The 18,022-nt window shown below is 46.5% G+C and overlaps 1 protein-coding gene across 1 annotated transcript; it reads right to left on the reverse strand.

The window, feature by feature from the left end:
- Positions 1-6,578: 6,578 nt before the first annotated feature.
- LOC100280274 (uncharacterized) lies at positions 6,579-10,184 on the reverse strand. Its single transcript, NM_001351829.1, has 6 exons — positions 9,600-10,184; positions 8,765-8,858; positions 8,318-8,398; positions 8,136-8,240; positions 7,054-7,260; positions 6,579-6,966 (listed from the first exon to the last, which is right to left on the reverse strand). Exons 1-6 carry the CDS (start codon positions 9,851-9,853, stop codon positions 6,880-6,882), a joined length of 828 nt encoding a protein of 275 aa, NP_001338758.1. The 5' UTR covers positions 9,854-10,184; the 3' UTR covers positions 6,579-6,879.
- Between the last annotated feature and the right edge of the window lie 7,838 nt (positions 10,185-18,022).

An 18,022-nucleotide genomic window follows, 5' to 3' on the forward strand; every position in this document is an offset into this window, starting at 1 on the left:
ATTTCCATCCCCGAATGTGATAGCTCGTTGGGGATCTTGGTTTTTCTCATATGAGGAGAACATCCTTTTCTCCCCGGTCATATGGTTTGTGCACCCGCTGTCGAGTATCCAACTTGAGCCCCCGGATGCATAAACCTACAAAACAAATTTAGTTCTTGACTTTAGGTACCCAAACTGTTTTGGGTCCTTTGGCATTAGAAACAAGAACTTTGGGTACCCAAACACAGGTCTTGGAGCCCTTGTGTTTGCCCCCAACAAACTTGGCAACTACCTTGCCGGATTTGTTAGTAAGCACATAAGATGCATCAAAAGTTTTAAATGAAAGACTATGTTCATTTGATGCATTAGGAGTTTTCTTATTAGGCAACTTAGCACGGGTTGGTTGCCTAGAGCTAGATGTCTCACCCTTATACATGAAAGCATGATTAGGGCCAGAGTGAGACTTCCTAGAGTGAATTCTCCTAATTTTGCTCTCGGGATAACCGGCAGGGTACAAAATGTAACCCTCGTTATCCTGAGGCATGGGAGCCTTGCCCTTAACAAAATTTGACAATCTTTTAGGAGGGGCACTAAGTTTGACATTGTCTCCCCTTTGGTAGCCAATGCCATCCTTAATGCCAGGGCGTCTCCCATTATAAAGCATGCTACGAGCAAATTTAAATTTCTCATTTTCTAAGTTGTGCTCAGCAATTTTAGCATCTAATTTTGCTATACGATCATTTTGTTGTTTAATTAAAGCCATATGATCATGAATAGCATTAACATCAACATCTCTACATCTAGTACAAATAGATACATGCTCAACAATAGATGTAGAAGGTTTGCAAGAATTAAGTTCAACAATCTTAGCATGAAGAATATCATTTTTATCTCTAAGATTGGAAATGGTAGCATTGCAAACATCTAGTTCTTTAGCCTTAGCAATTAAATTCTCATTTTCTACTCTAAGGCTAGCAAGTGAAATGTTTAATTCTTCAATCCTAGCAAGCAAATCATTATTATCTCTAGGATTGGGAATTGAAACATTACAAACATGAGAATCAACCTTAGCATTTAAACTAGCATTTTCATTTCTAAGGTTGTCAATCATCTCACAGCAAGTGCTTAGCTCACTAGATAGTTTTTGACATTTTTCTATTTCTAGAGCATAAGCATTTTTAACCTTAACATGTTTCTTGTTTTCTTTAATAAGGAGGTCCTCTTGGGAATCCAAAAGGTCATCCTTTTCATGAATAGCACTAACCAATTCATTCAATTTTTCCTTTTGAGCTATGTTAAGGTTGGCAAAAAGGGAACGCAAATTATCTTCCTCATCACTAGCATTGTCATCACTAGAGGATTCATATTTAGTGGAGGATTTAGATTTAACCTTCTTTTTGCAGTCTTTTGCCATGAGGCACTTGTGGCCGACGTTGGGGAAGAGAAGCCCCTTGGTGACGGCGATGTTGGCGGCGTCCTCGTCGTCGGAGGAGTCGCTTGAGCTCTCATCGGAGTCCCACTCGCGACAAACATGGGCATCGCCGCCCTTCTTCTTGTAATACCTCTTCTTCTCCTTTCTTCTCCCCTTCTTGTCGTCGCCTCGGTCACTGTCACTAGATATAGGACATTTAGCAATAAAATGACCGGGCTTACCACACTTGTAGCAAACCTTCTTGGAGCGGGACTTGTAATCCTTCCCCCTCCTTTGCTTGAGGATTTGGCGGAAGCTCTTGATGACGAGCGCCATTTCCTCATTGTCGAGCTTGGAGGCGTCTATGGGTTGTCGACTTGGTGTAGACTCCTCCTTCTTCTCCTCCGTTGCCTTGAATGCAACGGGTTGAGCTTCGGATGTGGTGGCATCATCAAGCTCGTTGATCTTCCTCGAGCCTTCGATCATGCACTCAAAACTTACAAAATTCCCGATAACTTCCTCGGGGGTCATTTTAGTATATCTAGGATTACCACGAATTAGTTGAACTTGAGTAGGGTTAAGGAAAATAAGTGATCTTAGAATAACCTTAACCACCTCGTGGTCATCCCACTTTACGCTCCCGAGGTTGCGCGCTTGGTTCACCAAGGTCTTGAGCCGATTGTACATGTGTTGTGGCTCCTCCCCTTTGCGAAGCCGGAACCGACCGAGCTCCCCCTCAATCGTTTCCCGCTTGGTGATCTTGGTGAGCTCATCACCTTCATGCGCGGTCTTGAGTAAATCCCAAATCTCCTTTGCGTTCTTCAACCCTTGAACTTTGTTATACTCCTCTCTACTTAAAGAGGCTAGGAGTATTGTTGTTGCTTGAGAGTTGAAGTGCTCGATTTGGGCCACCTCATCCTCATCATAGTTCTCATCCCCTACTGACGGTACCTGTGCACCAAACTCAACAACATCCCATATACTTTTGTGGAGCGAGGTTAGATGAAATCGCATTAAATCGCTCCACCTAGCGTAATCTTCACCATCAAAAGTTGGTGGTTTGCCTAATGGGACGGAAAGTAAAGGTGTATGTTTGGAAATGCGAGGGTAGTGTAGGGGGATCTTACTATACTTCTTGCGCTCTTGGCGCTTAGAAGTGACGGAGGGCGCATCGGAGTCGGAGGTCGATGTTGATGAAGTGTCGGTCTCGTAGTAGACCACCTTCCTCATCCTTTTGTGCTTGTCTCCTCTCCGATGCGGCTTGTGAGAAGAAGACTTTTCCTTCTTCTCTTTGTGGTGAGAGGAGGAAGACTTTTTCTCCTTCCGTTTGGAGGAGTCCTTCTTCTTCTCCTTCCTCTTGGTGCGGGACTCTTCCGATGAAGTGCTCCCATGGCTTGTAGTGGGCTTTTCGCCGGTCTCCATCTCCTTCTTGGCGTGATCTCCCGACATCACTTCGAGCGGTTAGGCTCTAATGAAGCACCGGGCTCTGATACCAATTGATAGTCGCCTAGAGGGGGGGTGAATAGGGCGAAACTGAAATTTACAAATATAAACACAACTACAAGCCGGGTTAGCGTTAGAAATATAAACGAGTCCGCGAAAGAGGGCGCAAAACAAATCGCAAGCGAATAATGAAGTGAGACACACGGATTTGTTTTACCGAGGTTCGGTTCTCGCAAACCTACTCCCCGTTGAGGAGGCCACAAAGGCCGGGTCTCTTTCAACCCTTCCCTCTCTCAAACGGTCCCTCGGACCGAGTGAGCTTCTCTTCTCAAATCAAAGCCGGGAACAAAACTTCCCCGCAAGGGCCACCACACAATTGGTGCCTCTTGCCTTGATTACAATGGAGTTTTGATCACAAGAACAAGTGAGAAAGAAAAGAAGCAATCCAAGCGCAAGAGCTCAAAAGAACACGACAAATCTCTCTCGCTAATCACTAAAGCCTTGTGTGGAATTGGAGAGGATTTGATCTCTTTGTATGTGTCTAGAATTGAATGCCTAGCTCTTGTAAGTGGTTGAGAAGTGGAAAACTTGGATGCAATGAATGGTGGGGTGGTTGGGGTATTTATAGCCCCAACTACCAAAAGTGGCCGTTGGGAGGCTGTCTGCTCGATGGCGCACCGGACAGTCCGGTGCACACCGGACAGTCCGGTGCCCCCTGCCACGTCATCACTGCCGTTGGATTCTGACCGTTGGAGCTTCTGACTTGTGGGCCCGCCTGGGTGTCCGGTGCACACCGGACAGGTACTGTTTGCTGTCCGGTGTGCCAGCATGGGCGTTTCTGACTCCTGCGCGTGCAGAGCGCGCATTAAATGCGCGGCAGAGAGCCGTTGGCGCGGAGAAGACCGTTGCTCCGGAGGCGCACCGGACAGTCCGGTGCACACCGGACAGTCCGGTGAATTTTAGCGGACGAGCCGTTGGCGTTTCCCGAAGCTGGCGAGTTCCTGAGGCCGACCTCCCTTGGTGCACCGGACACTGTCCGGTGTACACCGGACAGTCCGGTGAATTATAGCCGAGTCGCCTCTGGGAATTCCCGAAGGTGGAGAGTTTAAGGCTGAGTCCCCCTGGTGCACCGGACATGTCCGGTGGCACACCGGACAGTCCGGTGCGCCAGACCAGGGGTGCCTTCGGTTGCCCCTTTGCTCCTTTGTTGAATCCAAAACTTGGTCTTTTTATTGGCTGAGTGTGAACCTTTTACACCTGTATAATCTATTCACTTGGGCAAACTAGTTAGTCCAATTATTTGTGTTGGGCAGTTCAACCACCAAAATTAATTAGGAACTAGGTGTAAGCCTAATTCCCTTTCAGGCGTTTCGAGACCGGGGGGTCCCTAGGCCGACGAGTGAATGTCGCCGCGTGCCCCAGCCCAGATGGGTCGAGCGCGAGGCCGAGCGCGAAGGGGGGAAGCGAGGTGGCCGGAGACCGGCGTGAGAGAGGTGAGAATCCCGCGGCCTTCGTGTTCGTCCCGCGCCCAGGTCGGGTGCGCTTGCAGTAGGGGGTTACAAGCGTCCACGCGGGAGAGGGAGCGAGCGGCTTCAAGCGAGCGCGTGTCTCGTCCTCGTCCCCGCGCGGCCAACCCTCTCTAAGAGGGCCCTGGTCCTTCCTTTTATAGGCGTAAGGAGAGGATCCAGGTGTACAATGGGGGGTGTAGCAGAGTGCTACGTGTCTAGCGGGGGAGAGCTAGCGCCATAAGTACATGCCGTTGTGGCAGCCAGAAAGATTTTGGCACCCAGCTGGTGTGATGTCGTGGCCGTCGGAGGAGCGATGGAGCCTGGCGGAGGGACAGCTGTCGGAGCGGTTGAGTCCTTGCTGACGTCCTCTTGCTTCCGTAAGGGGGCTGAGAGCCGCCGTCGTCACAGAGTATGCGGGGCGCCATCATCGCCTATATGGCGGAGCGAGCCAGATGGGACGTCGGTCTTGTCCCGTGGCCCAAGTCAGCTCGGGGTAGGGTGATGATGGTGCCTCCTGTTGACGTGGCTGGTCTGCGCCCTAGGTTGGGCGACGTGGAAGCTCCTCCGAAGCCGAGGTCGAGTCTGTCTTCCGTGGCCGAGGTCAAGTCCGAGCCCACGGGTCGGGCGAGGCGGAGACCATCGGCTGAGGTCAGGGCGTAGTCCGAGCCCTGGGGTCGGGCGGAGCGGAGTTCGCCACCTTCCGGGGCTGAGCCCGAGTCCGAGCCCTGGGTCGGGCGGAGCGGAGTTCGCCGTCTTCCGGGGCCTAGTCCGAGTCCGAGCCCTGGGTCGGGCGGAGCGGAGTTCGCCGTCTTCCGGGGCTTAGCCCGAGTCCGAGCCCTGGGTCGGGCGGAGCGGAGTTTCCTATGGTGCCTGCGGCCGGGCCTGACTGCCTGTCAGCCTCACTCTGTCAAGTGGCACCGCAGTCGGAGCAGCGCAGGCGGCGCTGTCTCTCAGTCGGGCCGGTCAGTGGAGCGGCGAAGTGACGGCGGTCACTTCGGCTCTGTCGGCTGGGGGGCGCGCGTCAGGATAAAGGTGTCAGGCCACCTTTGCATTAAACGCTCCTGCGACTTGGTCGGTCGGTGCGGCGATTTGGTCAGGGTTGCTTCTTGGCGAAGACAGGGCCTCGGGCGAGCCGAGAACACGTTCGCCGCTGGAGGGGGGCCTCGGGCGAGACGGAGATCCTCCGGGGTCGGCTGCCCTTGTCCGAGGCTAGGCTCGGGCGAAGCGTGATCGAGTCCCTCGTATGGACCGATCCCTGACTTAATCGCACCCATCAGGCCTTTGCAGCTTTATGCTGATGGGGGTTACCAGCTGAGAATTAGGAGCCTTGAGGGTACCCCTAATTATGGTCCCCGACACCGCTGTTACCTCTTCTACTCTGTCACGAGCGCGACCACCCTGACCGGCGCAGACGCGTGCGCTGCCACCTGCCTCCATGGCGGGGCTCCTCAACGATTGGACGAACGAAGAAGAAAGAAGGTCATCGGCCTGTTGGTGCTCTTTTGTAGTGTTGTTTCACCGACCGCTGTCGCTCGAACGTCAACACCCCCGAAAAACGAGGCATCTACTACGCATCTATATGCCGTTGCAACACTCCACCTCGACTTTGGCTACCTCAGCATACAGGGGCTATCATCTACACGGAGTGCACACCAATCTTTGTCCTAGACGCAACACTCGCACCATCACGACACTGCGATTGTGAGGGAATTTGAACCGTCGGCTCCTGCTCCAGTCTCATCGTTTGCAGTGCTCCCGTTGCGGCTGCGCGAGTGTTAGAGTGTGTGTTCCTATGTGTAGGTAGGCTAGCACCACTGGCCCATTAGGGTTAGAGTATCATGTGTCTCGATATATTTTAAGCTCCCGTTGCGACTGCGCGAGTGTTAGAGTGTGTGTTCCTATGTGTAGGTAGGCTAGCACCACTGGCCCATTAGGGTTAGAGTTTCATGTGTCTCGATATATTTTAAGCCTCCTATGCAATACATCGAGGCACTTTCATAGTCTTACAGTATCGACATCACTTTTCCAGCTTTTAGACAGCAGACACAATATGCAGTGCTGATCAGGACCTAACATGTCATAGCCAGATCTTGATCTGTAAGACGACTGATAGCTTGTGTGGATCTTTGGCAGGGGAACACATCACTCCTTTTGGAGCAGAGCTGAGGAACAGATGCCTTTTTTCCATACGAATATGCTCGCTCTGTCACAATAATGCACGACAGGAAAGCTCAACAGCTTCATATGCCCGCATGGACATCTCTGACGATGTAAAAGCTTTCCGTAACAGACATGTCTGGTAACAGGGAAAGTTTTTATGCACATTGGAACGTTATCTAGAACACGAACTTGGTTCAATACTTATTACAAAAACAGCACTGGTGTGCTGAGTTTGGACTATGTAAACCAAAAAAAAAAATACAGACGAGAATGTGAAGCCCTCCGGATGCCACACAGCCAGGCAACACCGAATAATCCAGGCGCATACTCTCTGCAACTCGGTGTTAATTGCGCGGTTGGATATATGTAGAACTTGCCTCAGAGAATCGTGCATCGGTTTCTTTGTTCTCCAGGAGATATGGTGGCCGGCTGAAACCTGTTCGGATCGAAGCTATCCACCCCGTACTGCCACAGCAGAAGATGTTCGTGTGAGCAAGAGAAAGAAACGAGCCACCGCTATGAAATTACAAGTGCTCGAGAGGGGCGCCGTACCTTCTCTCTCATCCGTTGGCTCCATGCGTCGTTCCGGATTGGGCGGTAGTCGAGATTGGGCACCCTAGGATCAGCAGCAGCAGCAGCAGCTTGCTGGTTCACCAATGGCTGCCGTATTCCGGACCTTGCGCCGATGTACTCATCGTCGCTGTCATAGTCGGTTTGGTTGCCTGACTGTACTATGATAGCTACAGTGAACAACAATGCCTGCATAAATAGCAACGGTTTGGTGCTGTTACTTCTAGCTGGTAAAACATTGCGTGCTGTGATGATATTTTCAGTTCTATGAAGCAAAAATAATGAGACATAGCTTCACAGGAGCACAAGAAACAATTTAAACAACGCTGTGTGCAAGCTAAGGTCAGATTTTTGTATTGTTTTTTCCACAGAAGCTCAAATGTATGAAAATTTCTTTCAGTTTCACCAGAAACACACAACTCCTTCAAATCAAGTCATTCCAGTTGTCTAGCATTACTAGTACCTAATATATAGTTGAGGCATGACAGTTACCCTTGTCTATACTGTGGTAAAAACATTCCTATTGTACAAGCCTAGGATGAAAAAACACAAAACAACCCGAAAGGGACATTCTCAAAAATACATGCAAAGTTTAGAAAGTGTGCGATACTTTATTTTCACCAACAATCTAACCTAGTAACCTGCAACAAAAAAAAAACACTGAGGTGAAGCAAGCAGGAACAGACTAAGAGAAGCAGTGTAAAGAGGATATGAAATATTTACAGGGACCATCCTGTCAACTGCCATAATAAACATACCACCAGACTATACTTGGATAAACTTCTTAAAATTGATTACCCGAAAAATCTCTAAAATAATAAGGTACTGAGCTGTAAATCCCCAACCATTCTTCTCACAGACTGTTTCACTTCATAATTATCCTACTGCTAACATTATTGTTTCCCATATTTGGATTGCTGCCACTATAATGTGGTAACAAATTTACATGGCATCTATGTTCGTACGTAAACCAAACTTAATACATAAAGAAATTTGCTTGATCTCCTGAATGCATGTATTGAATTACATCCAGCAATACTAGGGCTTTGCTATTTATTTTTTACCTCAAATACAACAGCTCCAAGTGCAACCCACTTTGCAATTCTCCAATTCTCTTTCAAAAAACTGTACATCATGTCAAAGTTTCCAGTTTTGTCAACTGGAATAACCTGCAATGCGAAACTAAACTCAATAAAAAAAGAAATCATGCACAATGGACTAGAGACAGGATCTACAGAGTACTCACCTCTTTCCAGCTATGGTTGAAGAAAATGAAGCCTCCTGCAGCAAGCTCGACCAGTATGAACAAAATAATGAGGAATGAGTACTATTCCAGATGTCAAGAAAACCATGGTATGAACCACAGAAAATAAGTTGTTGCTAATGGTCTAATGGGAGACTTATATCAAAATCAGAAAGTAGGGAACAGCAAAGCATTACAAAGTACATATGAAACCTTTGTGTAGTTAATTATTAATCAAGCCTTTGAACATTAGCTGCATCTTGTGTGTCATTTCCCATATTTCGATGTTCCTTGAGGATATGAATTCATATCGATGATTATTATGGTTGATTCCTTGCTCCACTCAGCACAACTTACTTGATATTTGACAGTAAACAGGAACAAAATTGGATATGACCACATCACATGATATTGGGTTCATAAATAAGAATCCAGAATTAAAAAGGATACAATAGATAAGCAGCATCCATTTCTAGCTCCAGCACAACCAAAGATCGATGTGACAAAGAGTATAGCACCGACACCAATAAACGCAAAAATAAACCTGCAGAAGATTTAAAACAAAGTATGAAAAAGAGATGTAAAAAGATGATATACAAAGCAAAACATCCTAACAACGGCACAACTTCATAAATGATCACTGCAATTATACAGCGCTCCAATTGTAATGCTAGGAACCATATAGTATGAAAATACATGATCCTTTTTGTAGTAATCTTATTAAGGTTGGGGTGTTCCTATGAGAATCAAAATTAAAGATTGAGATGTATATATATATTCTATAAAGTAGAAAAAAAATATCAATTCCAGAAGTTGAAAGAATACAGTATATCAATTTCAGATAGTTCTTTTGTAGACATCAATTTCAGATAGTTCTTTTGTAGACATCAATTTCAGATAGTTATAAAAGAGTATGAATTGGGGGGAAATCCATGATTGCAGAAGTTCCCAATATAGTAAACTAGCTAAGGATACCACCAGAAAATGCCGACAAGGAAAGGAAGATCTGTACTTGGGATATACAGTACGCCACCTTATACTGTACGATTTTGTAAGATTCTTGGCACGCGACTACATGCAAATGAGTCATTATTTAGTTGCAAGATCCCACATTTGTCTATACATAACATGCGGAGTGTTCTTAAGCATATACTGATGGTTTAAAGACACACTAGTGGTAGTGTCCTCTGCGTCTACTACATATGCAGATGCCCTATCCACACATGAAAGATCCTAGTTTTACAGAGACAGGGAGAAGATAAGAGACCAGTCGTCACGCACGCACCAGGCACTGGAGAGCCTCTCCGCGGTCCCATCCGACAGGGATGCATCAACAAAAAGCAGCAGCGGCCTCCCGAGCCGCACGAGCTCCCCGCTGGGTGGCACGGCGTCCGGCGACGACGAAGGCGGCGGGAGCGGCGCGACCTGAAGCCAGGTCACGAGCAGGAAGGCGCCGTAGCCCACCATGGCCAGCCCAACCGCCATGACGACGAGGTTGAGGAGCTTGAGGACGCACTCAAAGAAGCCCCGGCACGCCATGGCCAGCGGGCGCTCCTGCCGGCCCTACGCGCAAGGGAAGTCGGTAACCTCGCCTCACGCCGAATCTCGGCGGATTCAACGGGAAGGAGGCGGCTTTAGATGATCCCGTCCCCGGAAGTCGGCGTTCTCGATTGGTTCAGGACAGGAGCCTCGAGCAGCGCGGAGGGATCGCGGCGAGGCAGGCAGGGTGGGCTCCGTTGCGATGTTGGAGGTCTGGGCGGATTGGGGCAACTCGTCGGAGGAGAAGACGGAAATGCGTTGAGAGCGGGTGACTTACGTGGCGTGCGTTTTTTATTCTCCTCCTAAGCCGGAATATTAATTAATAACTAGGAGTTCCAGTAACATATCACTTCGGTGAAACCTCAAGGTATAGGTGTACATTCGGACCGCCCGGCCCGGCCCGGCCCAAGCCTCAAAAGGTCCGTATTGTTTGAATTTTGGGTCGGCCTGGCCCGTTTGAATTTCGGGCCGTGCCGGGCCGGCCCATGTGCCTAGCCCTCGGCCCACGGCCCGGCCCGTAATTGATTAAACGTGCCGGGCTCATTTTGGGTGGCCCGAAATTATAAAAGCCCGAAATTCATTTTTTGGCCCGAAATTCACATTAGGGCCCGAAATTCAATTTTTGGCCCGAAATTCAGTTTTTGGCCCAAAATTCACATTAGAGCTCTAAATTCAAAAAAAAAAATAAAAAAATAAAAGATAAGACAAATAAATTTGAACAAAATCAAAATTAATATTTGTATTAATTAAAGTTACCACAGCTATGTAATGACTATCTCGTTTATAAATCATTTTGTTAGAAGGAAAAAAAGTATAACCAGCTCTATACAAAAGTTCGTAAGTTCAGTTTATTGTCTAATGTTCATAACAAAAGCAAAATTACATCACACACTCTAATTCAAAGCTACAAAAAACATCTAACTAGCATTATCTCTAGCTTTGTGTTCTTTATCAAGTATATGAAAGTGTGGAATGAAGTGTGGTTTTAATAAATATATGTGCCTTTTCGTGCCTCTATATGGGCCATTTCGTGCCTGCCTTAAACGGGCCGTGCCCGTGCCCGCCCATGGGCCGTGACCTCGGCCCAAACCCGGCCCGATATAACGGGCCGTGCCGGCCCGGCACTAAATTATTTCGGGCCGTGCCGTGCCTGTGCCGTGCTTTTTTTCGTGCTTCGGGCCGGCCCATCTGGCCCGGCCCAAATGTACACCTATACCTCAAGGCAGTCCTAGGAAACGGTGCCTTAGCACCGATTTTTTTGCATTTTAGTCTTTTATCAGGATTAAAATCATGTTTAGACTAAAAAAATTTTAATCTCAATTTTAGACCCTTAGCTCGGCGCTATAGCCCATGGCGCCGAGCTAACACATCTCGGCGCTATAGGCTATGGCGCCGAGCGATGACGTGGCCATGGCGGCCAGGGGTGACGTGGATGTTCGCGTGGCACCTAGCTCGGCGCCACAGATCTTGGCGCCGAGCTAGGACTTAACCGCGAAGCACGTTTTTTCTCCACGTCTCTTCTCTGTTCGTCGTTTCCAGCCTCCACGCGCCCTCGCCGCTAGCCGTGCCGCCGCCGCGAGACGCCCCACCGCCCGCCCCGGCCGCCGGGCGCGCCGCCCGCCGCGCGCACGCCGCCAGAGCATCCTCCGCCCGCCGCCAGGTAATTTTTTTATTGTTGTTAGTTACTTAGTTAGTAAATTGTTAGTGTTTAGCATATTGTTAGCTATTGTTAGTGTTTAGTAATTAGTTAGCTATCCACTTGTTTAGTGTTTAGTAAATAGTTAGCTATTTTCTTGTTAGTGTTTAGTAAATAGTTAGCTATTTTCTTGTTTAGCATATTGTTAGTGTTTAGTAAATTGTTAGTGATTGTATAGTTAGCATTTTGTTTAGCACATTGATATTACATGTTCAGAATATTGTTTATTATGTAGATATCGTGCGGTTTTCTGTGTTGGCAACCATCGTGTTGTCGTTTATTTGCAGGTTTTCGAAACATCACTTTACAGGGGAGGTGCTGCCAAATTTTTTATTGATAATAGTATTTTTTTGCACATAGGTGTTCTTCCGACTTGACCTTCTCCACCGTTAGCTGGACTCGTACGCGATCTCAGGTATACATTGTTTTCGTACATTATTCATAGATTATGTAATTTCGTTTGATGTGGTCATTTAATATTTACTATATAGTTATTAGTTAATAAGTAGTTACTATTTATTTATTATTTAGTAAGTTTTTAGGCTTAAATACCTAGCCATTATTGAGTTAGTAATCCATTTTTGCAATAGATGGACACCCTAGTGACACTATACCATGAAGGAAGCGTGGAGATAGATGCTTATGGAAATGTTAGTTTTGATGGTATGAAGATCGTGACCATGTTGTTCGATGAAAGACCATCTTTTGACAAGATTTTCGCTCGAGCTTGTGAGGAGATTAGTTGCGACATAAACGACCCTAGAATATCAATTCAGGGTTTGTTGTCCCATATTATATATGGAACAGTTGTCCGACGGTTGATCTCCATTGCCTCAGAAGATGATTGGGTTAGATATGTAAGAATTGTGAAGACGATAGTTCCACCATGTTTGGATGTGGTTGTTCAGCCGTTATCTGTTACTCATCGTGATGCTCCAGTCGGGCTATCATAAAAGGAAGATTATCCAACATCTGTTTCTCGGCTTGAGCCGCTTCCCATTCCCTTGCATCCTGTGCTCTCTTCTCATCTGCCGCCTTCAACCTCCTATACTCTGTACACTTCGGGCTATCATAAAAGGCAGATTTTGCTTCCCTACGCATGTCGCGTATGCGATCGTTAATGTACGAATCGACGAGCTGAGATCCACAACGCATCTTTTGTCTCATTAGTCTCTTGGACTCTATTGTGCATATCACCTCTCCTTTGTCGTCGTAACTCTCCCAACTGCATTTCCTCGTCTCCTACAAAAAAATAGTAAGTACCGCTATAACATTACAGCTGGTGCAACAAAAAAAATACCAACCTCATCGTAATCGACCATATGTCCACAAAAATATCCAACACCAAGCTCGGAAGGAACTAATCCATACTTAGCTTCAATACCACATTTGCAGAGTACTGGATCAAATTTCAACTCTTCTTCCGCCCACTGATTGTATCTCTTTTCCTTTACCTCTGGCTCTGGCCAATGGGACAAAGGACCATACAACCACTCTCTAAAACAACACTTACGCTACCCGTATGGCTGCATGAGAAAAAATTAGTAATTTATTGTAAAAAATAACTAGTTCATACATTTAGCGTATCGATGGGCTCACATAATCAATGTTCGGACAACAGAACTGCTTCTCATAGTCTTCGTCGATGACAGCACGGTCTCCACAATCGCATCGAGGCGGTGAGTCCATCCGTCTTTCTGTTGCTACCTCCTTCTCCGCATCCGTCATTGGTGGAGGATTCGGGGGAGGAGGTACCCAACGCTTAAAACGCTCATGACTAGTCCTTCCACTCAACCAATTAACGAAAAGAAGATATCGAGGGTCAAATTTATCAGGACCGTCGATCCACAGGAAAAAGAAACACCTCTGGTGCCCCTAAAACAATGGAACGAAGCACTATTACACATCTACAAAATAATGAATGCGAACAAAATTAAGTGACAAATCATAAGCTACGTACGTCAAAACCGTCACAAAGGTAGTAACAGCGAGCAACCGTGTCTGGATGTTGGGATTGACATACCCAAGCCAGTCTGCCACAGTCACAGTTAGGCACGGGGAGTTCAGGAGGAACAAGAACATCCTTACTAGACACGTCCGGATATAACTCTCGAGGACGACCTCTCTTCTGCCACAACGCCTCTCGGTACATGTCTTTTATCTAATAAACGATTATAATTATTACTTGTACCTAATATGCTTTATAACAGGTTTACACAAACTATCAAATAAAATATACTCATCATATTAATGATACTATATATATTATGAGCAACTATGAAACTAATAATCGAAATGATAATATAATAGGTTTACACAAACTATCAAACTATGAAACTATGAGCAACTATGAAACTAACAACCCAACATACAAAACAAATCAGTTGGGCACCATACCTTGGTCTACGAAGTAAACCACCTTGAATCTTTGAATCCAAATAAATTTGACGAAGTTTTGAAATGAGAGGAATTGTGCTGCTCTTGGCCAGCAGCGCGGCTGTTTTATAGGCCTCCGTAGCTCGGCGCCAAGATCTATGGCGCCGAGCTACGAGGCCGCCAGGGCCGTGCCTGAGGTAGGGCGGGAGGGGCGGCCGACCTGGGCCCCCATCTCCCAGGGGCCCCACCGCACCCAAAGTCCAATAAGAATATAGGATAGAAACGGATATTATTTAATATACCAATATATTTTTGAGTTTGTTAGGAGAATGGACTGCTATCACAATATATTTGTTGCTTATCGAATATTATTTACTATACCAATAACTATGGCATCAGCTGAAAGGAGCTTCTCAAAGCTTAAGTTATTGAAGAATTATTTAAGGTTTGCAATGTCTCAAGAAAGGTTAGACGGGCTAGCAACTTTATGTATTGAGAAGAAATTATTAGATGATGTAAATATTGAAGCCATCATTGATGATTTTGCATCTAGAAATGTTAGAAGACATTTTTAAATTGATCTCTAAAATATATTTAAGGTAATAATCTTACTTATATTTTTTACTGCTCAAGTCTTTACGTGGTACATCAAGTATAATTAGTTGATACTCCCTCCGTTTCTTTTTAGTTGTCGCTGGATAGTTCAATTTTGTACTATCCAGCGACAACTAAAACAAAACGGAGGGAGTATATATAATAGTAAAAAAATAGTTTTTATGGTGTTGGGACCTATGTTTATAATCTTGTCCCGGGCCCCTCAAAAGTCAGAAACGGCCCTGGAGGCCGCGTCGCCGCCACATCGATGTCAGGTCAGCCCTAGGCGCAGGTAGCCGTTGCTGCCACGTCATACCTCGGCGCCATAGGCTGTGGTGCCGAGCTGTGTTACCTCGGCGCCACAGCCTATGCCGCCGAGTATCGGGTCCAAACTTGCAAATAAAATTTCTGAGGGTTCAAACGTAAATATTTTTTCAAAAGTAGGGCTGAAAAAGAAAAAATTCGGACCTTAGGACGGAGAGAGTACTCCATACGTCTTAAAAGAAAGTTCTTTGGAATGAAGGATAATATATATGGGACATACATACAAATTATAAATAAAACTATATTTATAGGTTATTAATGAATGTATATTTTGTCAGACCGAATCAAAATTAAATTATCTTAAGTTTAATTAAGATATAAAACAACATCAACCCATGACTTCCGGTAGAAATACTATAAAATGTAGATTTCGTAACTAATCTTATGATATTGATTTAGTACCCCGCCGTCTCAATTTATAAGATATTCTAACTTTTTTAGATAGTTGAAACATCTTAAAATTGATATAAACTATAGAAAATATAAAGATTTATGATACTAAATAGATATACTATTATCATAGCAAAGACATCATATTACTAAAAGTATTAGATAAACAATAGCCAGAGGAACATTGAACGAATCTTGGCACCATGTCTCTATGGTCATGACATCATGATCTTAATACACATGAATTTTTATAGAGTTTTAGATTGCAGTGTGCATAATATCATATGTTCTCTTGTTGATCATGAATTACTGCATGCAATGTATCCACAAGATTACAAACTTCAGTACCATGGACTCCTAATCTTACTACATGGCACTAATGCGAAATTGGACTATCATTACACTAATTATAATTACCATAGTGGGACCAAATTGAACTCCCTTGGTCTGAGTTTGTTTGAGTCTCAACAAGATTTTTGTGGTTAGTGAATTGAGTGTTGCTCTACCATTCCTTGTATAGTCGTAGGAGTGTCTTGAAAGATAGTCTTACACGTATACGTTGTTTGTGGACCCTACTTGTAATTGCTCTTATCGTGTCTTGCCCTTGTAATCGTGTAGTATACAACATGCATGTGATTCAATCGTACATGTCGAGGTGACTAACTGAGGGTCTGCCTATAGTGAGGATAGCATATTGATAACACCTCGTATGGCTCCTCATACCCTTTATGACAAGGTAGAACCACTGAACTGTCTCATTATGGATATAAAGTTTCCATCTATTGCTGACCGGATATAAACATAAATGCAAGGATATGCTTATACAGTGGCAGTGACATTATGTACACCTACCCTCTATGCATATGTAAAGGTGAAGGTGTGCATGTAATATTGTGTATTACATTTAATGTGAACCCCGCTATAGTTACCGCTTCCTAAGGTAACTATCGTACTAGCTATAGGGATAGGCATGATAACCTAAGTCTGCGGATACCATGGCTTAGGCCAACTAGCCTAGGGTAGTTCACTACTGATATAGTCCCTTGTGCTTTATTACAATTTCCGGTACACCCTGCGTGCACTCACATAATTACATAACCGATGTATGTACCATGTAGTGATCTTAAGTGCCTTATAGTCTAAGTTGTGTGCCACCACACTAAATGAGTCCCATAATATCGCCCATTGCATATTTAATGCATGGTACCCAAAACTTATCGATTAAGCTATCGCTCTGGGATAATCTTTAGGCTTTAGATGTGGGGCCCATGTATTGAGGGCTTACTACCCTGGTGGGCCCACCACATCCTTCTGGCTCAAGACAAGATTAGACTTAGCCACCTTGTGTCCTTAACTCTTCTAAGGGATCCCTAAGCCCTGAAGGGCATAGGCCTCGACTGTCATAGTATGAGGTCGAGAACTTTAGGGCCTTGCATAGTGTGTTTGGTGGCTGGTCTTGCATGACATCTGTCGGAGAGGAATTCTCCGTCCGGGTGGCAGAATGCACCAGCCCTAAATCCTAAGTTAAGGAGGGGCCTAAGCGTTTTGCCTGTTAGGTGGAAACGAGATGAACACAATAACACACAAGGGTTTAGAGTGGTTCGGGCCGCCGGAGCGTAATACCCTACTCCACTGTGTGATGTATTGAGCTTGAGAGCTTGTATGACCTTGTGAGTTTGAGTGAGTGTGTGAGCCTAAGTTGGGTCTGCCTTGTGAGTTTGAGTGAGTGAGTGTGTGAGCCTAAGTTGGGGCACGTACAAGGGTGCTGGGCCCCGACATGTGGGCCCATGGGCAAAACGGAGGGAATACATATAGAAGTATCCAATGCTAGTGTCGCCCAGAAGACCTCTGAGTGCCATAATGTCCGTAGTCCATACAATATTAATATCTAGTGGCTGCTTCCTTGGTAATGCGCGAGCCATGATGAGTACAGTGTATGCCGCAACACGGGCGTACTGCCTGCCAACGGAATGGACAGGCACGCCGCCTGCAGGATGGCCTGGTCGCCGCCCGTCAGCGGAGTGGATAGGGCACATTAAATGCTGAGGCGGCACATCGCCTGCCAGCGGAATGGACAGGGCTCATTAAATGCCGAGGCGGCACATTGCCTGTCAGTGGAATGGACATGCGGTGTGCCTTATCCGCAATAAATGCAGAGGACACGTGGCCTAGAAGCCTTATGTCAGGCTTCGCCCGTTGGCTTACGTCACGGGCAGTCGACCACGCGGCAGCATCGGGTCTCCGCCTGAGCGGGGAGCGGAAGCGTACGCGGTATGGTCCGGACACGTGTCGGCTCCGGACCCCCACCTGACCTTGATCAAGGCCTGGGTATTCTTTGTCCCAGAATCCCGGGACCTTGCAGTGAGTGGCCCGGACCCTGCACAGGGGGTCTGGGACCCGTCCTAGGGGTCCGGGCACGCCCGTGGAAGTCCTGGACCTTACCCGGAGGTCCGGTCCGTATGTACAGGGGTCCGACACTTTCCCATGGGGGTCTGGACCCACTGTTGATATCCTAGAGTATATCGTCTTCTCTGGCCACGTGGCGACTCGGGAGCCGTCCACGTGGTGGGGTCGGGTGCTGTTTACCACACGACTAGAGATAGCCGCATGGGCACGCACCGTGCCTTCACACTGTAGTAAGGGGTACCCCTGTTTTAGGGTACCGACAGTGGCCCCCGGGCCCACCTCAGGGGAAGATACGAGCCTGTAGATGGGGCCAAAGCCTGATTTGGCGATTGGCGCGCCGCTTCTGTGTGCTTGCTGACGTAATCACTGCCAGTCCGCCTTCG

Source organism: Zea mays, chromosome 4, assembly GCF_902167145.1.
Source record: "Zea mays cultivar B73 chromosome 4, Zm-B73-REFERENCE-NAM-5.0, whole genome shotgun sequence".
Classification (NCBI taxonomy): Eukaryota; Viridiplantae; Streptophyta; class Magnoliopsida; order Poales; family Poaceae; genus Zea; species Zea mays.

Coding starts and splice junctions, on each gene's coding strand:
- LOC100280274 (NM_001351829.1), bottom strand. CDS start 9,853: ATGGCGTGCCGGGGCTTCTTTGAGTGCGTCCTCAAGCTCCTCAACCTC. Junction 8,241..8,317: donor TCAACCATAGCTGGAAAGAG/GTGAGTACTCTG, acceptor TTCGCATTGCAG/GTTATTCCAGTTGACAAAAC. Junction 6,967..7,053: donor GCCAACGGATGAGAGAGAAG/GTACGGCGCCCC, acceptor CTGCTGTGGCAG/TACGGGGTGGATAGCTTCGA.